At 57.4% G+C, this 7,970-nt stretch overlaps 1 protein-coding gene and 1 long non-coding RNA gene across 2 annotated transcripts; both read right to left on the bottom strand.

Annotated features, from left to right (window-relative positions):
- Positions 1–329: 329 nt before the first annotated feature.
- LOC118167130 lies at positions 330–1,379 on the bottom strand. Its single transcript, XR_004750959.1, has 3 exons — positions 1,220–1,379; positions 983–1,100; positions 330–380 (listed from the first exon to the last, which is right to left on the bottom strand). It is a non-coding gene; the product is annotated as an uncharacterized LOC118167130 (long non-coding RNA).
- Positions 1,380–4,889: 3,510 nt separating this feature from the next.
- MSX1 (msh homeobox 1) lies at positions 4,890–7,535 on the bottom strand. The gene is made up of 2 exons (XM_035326456.1): positions 6,969–7,535; positions 4,890–5,465 (listed from the first exon to the last, which is right to left on the bottom strand). Exons 1-2 carry the CDS (start codon positions 7,441–7,443, stop codon positions 5,035–5,037), a joined length of 906 nt encoding a protein of 301 aa, XP_035182347.1. The 5' UTR covers positions 7,444–7,535; the 3' UTR covers positions 4,890–5,034.
- Between the last annotated feature and the right edge of the window lie 435 nt (positions 7,536–7,970).

The raw sequence follows: 7,970 nt of genomic DNA, 5'->3' as shown, positions 1-7,970 counted from the left end.
GAACATTGCTCCTACAAACTCCTTCCCAAGGTTGGTCTTACTATCAAGGCCGGAGTCAGTACTATTTAACTGAGCAGCTCTGATTGTCCTGTGAGCCTGTCGAAGAGGTTTGTTTCTTTTCCTCAGTGCTAAGCCATAAGATATGCTATGAGTGCTTGCACCACCATGAGAATTAGCTGAGACCCCACAGCACAGAAGCCAGAAGCACAGGGATGGGATCCTCAGCAGTGTCCAGAGATGAAACAGGGAGCTTTGCAGATGGCTTTACTGCACATTCTTGGTCTCCCGAGGGGGACCAACTTCAGGTAGCTCCCCCTCCTGTTCTCCATCTGATCCCTGCCAGGTGGGAAGCAGGGTCAGCCTGGAGCAATAAAAGATCTCTGCCATGAAGAAGTACAATGAAGCAGAGTTAGCGTCGACCAATTTACTGTTGTAAGCAAATCACTACCACATCTCTCCATTGCGATGTACTACTCATAGTTAAATGACTCAGAGCTCTTGCTTCTGTCACGGCCTCCAGGCTCTCCTGCCCCAGAGCTGGGCAGACAATGGGTACGTAGTGCAAAGGGGCTTCGGGCCAGCCCCTGGGAGCTGTGGGTTGGGATGCCCGTTATCGCTGTGCCTCATTTTTGGGCTCCCTGATGAGGAACATATTGCTCCGTCCAGGGACAGACACCACTGTGCTTCACACAAGGTGTGGGGAGAGTTAAAAGCTGAGGAAAGGGAACTTCAGAAATCCACAGGCTCCCTGGGTTAGGATACATACACACACATATATATGTATATATACACACTTTTGGGTCCCCACGCTGTGCTAGGCAGCAAGAAGATGTCTCGTTCTGCCACAAACTCTCTGGCAGCTGAGTGCCTAAGCCACATCAGCCTGCTTTTGTGGAAAACTAGGGAGGGAAGAGAACCACCTCGTCACATCCGACAGCTCATTGGGTACAGCACAGGATATCCCAAGCAATGGGAGTGTTACTTTCCAGTCACAGCTCTGCTGGATTTAATTTGGAATGCCCTGCGGCTCCGAGGAGTGTCCTGACCACGAGGCTCTTTAGGCAGACGCTTTTTCGTGCTGTCTCTGGCCACCTCCGTGTCTAATATAAAACCAAATGTATCATGAGGAGAGCTGAAGAGCAATTATCTCTGAGTCACTAATAAATCATCGATTGGGATTTTCGCTCTGCTTGTGAAATACCTGACTGCAGATATTTACCTGAAATGGGGAGGCACCAGGAGGTCAGTGCCCCTTCTCCTGTGGGTGTCCAGCCGCTTTGCTCAGCAGACCTTTCAGTTTCCAGCCCTTTTGGGAGGAAGGGGTGATGTGAGGGGACTCAGGTCAGATGACGAGCCTGGCTTTAAGCGTACCAGTGCTGGTGAGGAGCTGAGGAGCAGGCTGCCCCCTCCGCCCCCCTCCTCCTGGCCTTTACAATGGGCAAAGCTCGGCAGCTCCCTGCTTTGCCTCTGCTGGCTGACGGCTGTGTTCCCAGGCACAATCCTGAGCAGCGGGAGGCTGCTACTGCTCTGCCCAACTCTCTCGCTGAATTTATCCTGCCCTCACTTTTTCAAAACGGGCTTTTAGCTCCTAATTCACTTGAGCACTGTGGAAATCGCGAGATAAAGCATCAAAGGGAACAGGGCACCGGGCTGTGCTTCTCGTCAAATCGCAAATTCTGCCGGAGAGCCCGAAACTCCCAGGAATTCAGGGCAGACAGCAAAGCCGTGGTTTCACCGAAGGTTTGCTTAGCAGGTTTTTCCAGCAGCCGTGTTCTCTGGGGTTAACAAGAAGAGTCTTCCCTTCCTTTTGAGGCTCTCAACCCGCGGCTGCCCACTCCTCTGCCCGAGCCCTGCAGCCGGGCTCCGGGGAGCGCAAGGGTGCAAAGAGCCGATTGCGGGAAAAAGTGGCCGAAGAGGCTGGTTTCATGCTCACAGCCGCCGGCCAAACCCTACAACCAGGCTTGTTAGTGGGAATAAAACTAGAAAAATTGCTTCCTTGGTTGGTGTGGGTGTGTTTTGCACACTCGCCGTGCTCTGGCTCCCGTGCCCTGAATTTCCTTCCCTCCGTGAAAACCGGCGCATCAGTCTGTGTGTGTTACACGTATGTGCTCGGGGCCCCTCTGTTTTCTCTCGCCTGTCTGCCCAGGCTCTCTCGGAGTGTGTGGAGATAGGCGGGGGGGTATCAGAGTGACTGGAGGGCGGGGGAGCGGCTGGCGGGGGAGAGGGAGTTATTAGGAAACTTTGCTTTGGCTACTCTCTATCCTTGGGGCTGCGTGGCGCCAGCACCCTCAAGTTGAAAGGAAAACAGCCATTCTCACTTCCAACTGCCCACTGAGCTCCTTAAGGCGACAAAGACACAAAAGTGAGTTTTATTTGCTGGTAAGCCAGAGGCAAGAAAAAAGAAAAGCCAATTCCCCCTTAAAAAGAGCCGACAAATCCTTTTTGCTCTTTTGTGTGAGCTTTTCCTATTCACATGGAGCGTTCATCCGTGTGATTCCCAACTTATTGTCATTACTTAGTTATTAATTGTTCTCATCTGGGTTTAATTGAGCAACCAAGGACTTTAGCCCAAGGGTCAGGGGGAAATCTTAAAGCAAAGACACGTTCAATAGGAATCCTGCGCTTCGAATATCCATCCCGAGTTGACATAATGTAAAAAAAAAAAAAAAAAAAAAAAAAAAAAACCCGGGGGGGGGGGGTGGTGGTGGTGGTGATAAATACAGACAAAGCGGAGAGATGAAAGGGTCCCGACTAGCTCGGAGCCCCGTATTGCCGTGCCCGTAGCGCCCAAAGGTGCCGGCGGAGGGGAGAGAGGCTTGCGGGGATCCAGCTCGCGGCGGTGCTTGCTATTTCAACTCTACTTTTTTTTATATGATTATTTTTTAATTTTGTAAGAGCTTATTTACAGGATAAACCTGGCCTCCTGTGCGATTAGATCTTCTCCCCAAACCCGCGGTCTAATCACACAGAGGCTAAGTTTATCTCCAGCCTTTTCTGCCGGAGACGCAACGTGGGAAAAAAGCCGGCACCGCGCTCTCTCAGTCCGGCGCGGCGTTGGGCGCTGGGGTCAGGATCACAGACACCGTCATTCTCACACAAAAAAAAAATGATCGGGTAAAAAAAAAAAAAAAAAAAAAAAAAAAAAAGCAGACAAAAACAAACAAACAAACAAAAAAAGACACACCAAAAAAAAAAAAAATTACGCCAGCCCAGCCAGGACGGGCGGCCAGAGCGGAGCGAGAGATGAGAAGAGGGGGATTAGAGCAGCGAGCTCTGGAGAAAGTGACTAGGTTCAGGTATGTTGTTTCGCTGAGTTATTGAAAGCATCATTGATATTTAGGAGATGATAAAAGTCCCGCCTCGCCCCCAGCTACAGTCTCGCTGGAGCCACAGTGCCTGCAGAAGATTGCCTAGCCTCATTACAGCAATTATTTTCCTTCTAACTTTGCTTCAACCTTAACGTTTTAAATTGCTGGAAATGAAAGCAGCGAAAAAAAAGAAAAAAAAAAAAAAAGAGAGAGAGAGAGAGAGAGAAAACAAAGAAACGGGAAGGAAAGAAAGAAAAATATAAAGAGTCCAAAATTCTCAGCGCCCATTCCCGGCACGTAAAGATAAAGTACGAAGGTAAAAAATAAGGAGGGAAATCCACCCTCTCCCCTAGTCTAAGGTCCCTCCAAACGAAACCAGGTCTAGGGGGACAATGAGGGGGCTCTGGGGACGCAGCCGGCTGGGGGACGCCTTGCTGCCAGGGTCGGCGGGCGCTGCGCGGTGCGGAGCGGCATGGCACAGCCCGGCACAGCACTGCACTGCCTCGGCCGTGGCCGGCGGTTTCCGCACGGCCGCGATGACCGGGCCGGGCTTCCAGCAGGGCCGGGCGCTGGGGGCTGCGGGGCGCCCGGAGACGGGCAGGAGCCGGCGCCGAGCGGTCCAGACCGCCAGCCCCGAGGGTGGCGGGTCCCTGCCCTGGCTGCCGCGTCCCTGAACAGCCCCGTCCCCACCCCCTGGCTCTTAACAGCCCCGAACCTGTCTCCCTGACCCCGTCACTCCGTCCCCTAAGGCTGCCTTACCACCCCGACCGTGGTAGCCTTCATCCCACCACCCCAAACCCCACCGTGCTCCCTCCTCCTGAAGGAGCTGCGGGGGAAGCCCCCGGGCGCTTCCCAGCCTTGGGAGCTCCTCCCGACTCTGGCTGGGGATGCCCAGCGGGGCTGGGTTGCTGCCACCCCCGTACCCATGGCCCTGGAGCAGGAGCTGCAGTCTACAGGAAGAAATTTCCTCCTTGAACCAGCCCTCAGAGCATCACACCGGGCAGCTCCGGGGAACACAGCGAGCTGAGAGCCCTGACAAGAACGGTGGAAAAGTTTCTGGTACGGCCGGTCCTGCTTTCCTGTCCCCATGACACACAGATATGTTTCGTCCTGTGTCATCCCCCGGCAGGGCAAGGAGCAAAGAAGCTGCGTGCAAAGATGGTAGCTTAAAATTAATTTATTTAACAAATATAGCTATAATATAAATGATAATAAAATTTCAAATATACAGTATATTACATAGTACACAGAGCCCCTTCCACAGGAGCCGGTGGAGGAACAAACACAGGTAACAGCCAGTGCTGCTACACAGGGACATGAGAGGCGGCTCTACGCTTCTGCCTCTTGACCTCGCCTTGCAGAAAGTGAGAAAAAAGTCCTTTCAAGCCCCCTTTTTACAGTTTCTCTTCCATAGTTCCTTCCCCCATGCCGGGGGCTCTCCCCGTGCTGCCAGGAGGGCCGGGGGAAGCAGGACAGGGCTGCCACATGGCCACCAGGTGCCGGGGAGCAGCTGGGGCGATGCCTTGGGTTTTTCCCAGCCAGAGCGTGGAGCAGCTCCCAGGACAGCCACGGAGAGCAGATCAGGACTAGACGGGGGAAACAGAGCCGGACTGGAGAAGTCTCTGCCACAGGGCCTGTGGGGGAGTCCGCAGTGAGGGCACGCAGCTGGAGGAGAGGGGAAGGAGTGTGTGCGGGGCCAGCAGGCTGGGTTGGGCAGAGCTCAGCTCTATGTGAGGTGGTACATGCTGTATCCCACATGCGCTGTGTACAGTCCCACAGGAGCCACGGGCAGCCCTGCCCGCTGGAAAGGGCTGGAGGCACCATACAAGGAGGCGCCGGCCACGGCCGGGCCACCCAGCGGGAAGGAGATGCCGAAAGCAGCGGGCGGTAGCATGGGCTTGGCTGCCATCTTCAGCTTCTCCAGCTCGGCCTCCTGGAGCCGCTTGGCCTTGGCGCGGCGGTTCTGGAACCAGATCTTCACCTGGGTCTCGGTGAGGCTGAGCGAGCTGGAGAACTCAGCACGCTCGGCAATGGACAGGTACTGCTTCTGCCGAAACTTCCTCTCCAGGGCCAGCAGCTGTGCCGTGGTGAAGGGCGTCCGGGGCTTCCTGTTCGTTTTGTGCTTGCGCAGGGTGCAGGCTGGGGGGCTCAGCCGCCCTGCACCGACAGCGGCAGGGGGAGAGGCAGGGAAGGAGAGAGACATCTCGGTTAGCAGCGCTCGGACATGCTCGCCCCGCAGAGCCCCCACCCTGCAGCAGTGGTGGCGGGGACAGTGAGGTCCCCCCCAGAGTAAAGTGGCCCAAAAACTCCAGTGCCTTGGTCCTCCCTGACTGGGGCACACTTCATATTGACATCTCCCCTGGCTGTAGGGCCAATGGGTGCTTCACTAAGCTTTTTCAAGGCTCCTAGGATCAAAGTCACTTGCAGCCACTTGTGCTTCATGGCCAGGAGCCCTGCAGCTCTAGGGCAAACCGCTGCACAGGGCTCTGCGCACCCCCTCTGCCTTCACTTCACCGCTCCCATTTCATTAGCGGCACACACAAATTAAGAGAATAACTTCACAAAAAAAATATATATGTGTTGTCCTTTTTACTGGATTAAGGGAAAAAATAAAACCGGCTGGCTTCTTACTCTCACACCCTTTTCATTAGGCCCCTGGGAACCAGATTAAGCATGCAATTAATTATGAGCTCGGAATTAGCACTCAGCCTCTATCTACAGCTCTTCACCAGCCTGGTCCTCTCCTCTTATTGTGAGATTTCTAAGGCTCCTCAGCCTCGATCGGCCCGCGTTTACTTAGCAAAAGCAACTTGTACTTTGCAATTTAAGTAAATAAAACCACGGCGGTTCTCTCCGCGAGTCCTTTCGGGAAGTTCTCCTTTCCCCAAAGGAGTGGGCAGCTCTGCTCACAGCTCTAAGAGAACCCCATAAGCTCCGCTCGAGCCCTTCCCACGGGATCGGGAGAGGTTTGGGGGCAGGATGCGGTCCAGGACAGGCTCTATCGGGCTGTACCGGCCGGGGGCCGCCGCTCCGCCGGGCTCAGCGCAGAGGGTGCACGGGACTTTCCGCTCTCGCTCGTGTTTTCGAGAATTTGGGATCTCTCCAGAGAAAAGCAGGAAAACCATCGGGAACTGCGGCTCTCGGGACTGCCGAAAGAACGCCGGAGAGAGCAGCCCGCCGGGCTGAAGCCCGAACTAGTCCGAAGCCGCCACATCCGGGACCGCGATGTGTGCGCGTCCTTACAAAATAATCGGAGCCGCTTTCAGAGAAAAATAAAAATAATTAAAAGCTAAAAACCCTAAAAAAAACCCTGCCGAGGCTAAATTCCGCTCGCAGACTGCGCACCGTCGCTTCGGGCCCCAGTGCGGCTAACAGGCAGCCAGGCCGGCTTCTGAGGTTTTATTTTCTGCTTTTCCTTCCCCTCCCCGGCCAACTTTTGGCACAAGAAACCGCCCTGGCGCGACCGCTCTGAAGCCACCGCCGGGACTGGCCGGGCTCCGGCGACATCTGAAGCATTTCATTCCTTCGGAAACGCCCAAGTGGCCCGGCAGCGAGCGCGACCCGCCGGGAAAACCCCTCCGGGAGAGGCCGGAGAGGAGAGGAAAGCCCCGGGCGGCCCCACAGCTCTCCCTCCCGCGCTGTCGGGGTCCCGGTACTTACTGGGTGGGGGCGGCGAGAAGCGGGGGCTCTGCATCCAGGGGCTCCGCTCCTGCTTGTCGGGGCTCTCCGCCTTGACGAGCGCTTCCTCGGGCAGCTTGACCAGCCCCCCGACGGCAAAGTGGCCGCCTAGGGACAACGGGGACGCGGGCGCCTCCGCCGTCGGGGCGCCCAGACGGGGGCTGAGGCTCCCTCGGGCAGCCGCCCCGACGGCCGGCGGGACCCCGTTGCCCTCGGGGCCGGCGAGCGGGCCCTCCCTGCCTCCCGGCGCCTTCCTGCGGTCGGCCATGAGCGCCTCCACGCTGAACGGCAGGAGGGAAGGCGAAACCTTGGGTTTGTCGCTCTCCTCCTCCCCGCCCATCGCAACCGCCGCTGCCGCGACGTGGAGGCCGCCGCCGGGTTTGCCGAAGGCGGAGGCGGGCGGCTCGTCGCTGCGGACCCCGGTGGGCGCGGTTGTCATGTCCGCAGCCGGGGCCATGCAGAGGGGGCCCGCTGCCGGCGTGCTGCGCGGGGGCGGCCGCCGCGGCTCATGGGGGGCGGCGTCGATGCGCGGGAGCCGTCGGCGCGGTCCGGCCCCACGGCGGGCGGCGCCCCCTGATAAAGGGGAGCGGGAGGCGGCACCGCCCAACCGGAGGGCGGGGGGGGGGCAGGACGAGGCTGCCCATTGGCTGAATCCGCAGCCCCGACGGCGAGGAGGGGGCGGGAGGAGGGAGGGGAGAGGGCTCGGCCGCCGTCGGGGCGGTGCGGAGCGTCCCTCTCGGCTCCCACCCGCGGGTGAAGGAGGCCTGGACCGGCGGCTGGAGTGCGGCATCACCCGGGAGAAGGGGATGGGACTGGACGGGACGGAGGCTCGGGCATCGGGAAAGGGCTTGCTAACGCCGGGGAAACGCCGGTGGAGGGAGTGAGGCTGGGATTTTCCTCCTGTGACCCCCGACAAGGCACCATACCGGCTGTGAGAGCTCTGCATTAACCTCCTGTGTGTCTAGGGTTGGCTACACCTTGGAA

This window comes from Oxyura jamaicensis, chromosome 4, assembly GCF_011077185.1.
Source record: "Oxyura jamaicensis isolate SHBP4307 breed ruddy duck chromosome 4, BPBGC_Ojam_1.0, whole genome shotgun sequence".
NCBI classification, from domain to species: Eukaryota; Metazoa; Chordata; class Aves; order Anseriformes; family Anatidae; genus Oxyura; species Oxyura jamaicensis.
The sequence above is the reverse complement of the archived record's forward strand: the minus strand, read 5'-3'. Positions and strand labels throughout refer to the sequence as shown.

Bases quoted from the DNA above. Each gene is read 5' to 3' on its own strand.
- MSX1 (XM_035326456.1), bottom strand. From the start codon at position 7,443: ATGGCCCCGGCTGCGGACATGACAACCGCGCCCACCGGGGTCCGCAGC. The intron at 5,466-6,968 runs GTAAGTACCGGG...CTGTCGGTGCAG, and splicing joins CTTCTCGCCGCCCCCACCCA to GGCGGCTGAGCCCCCCAGCC.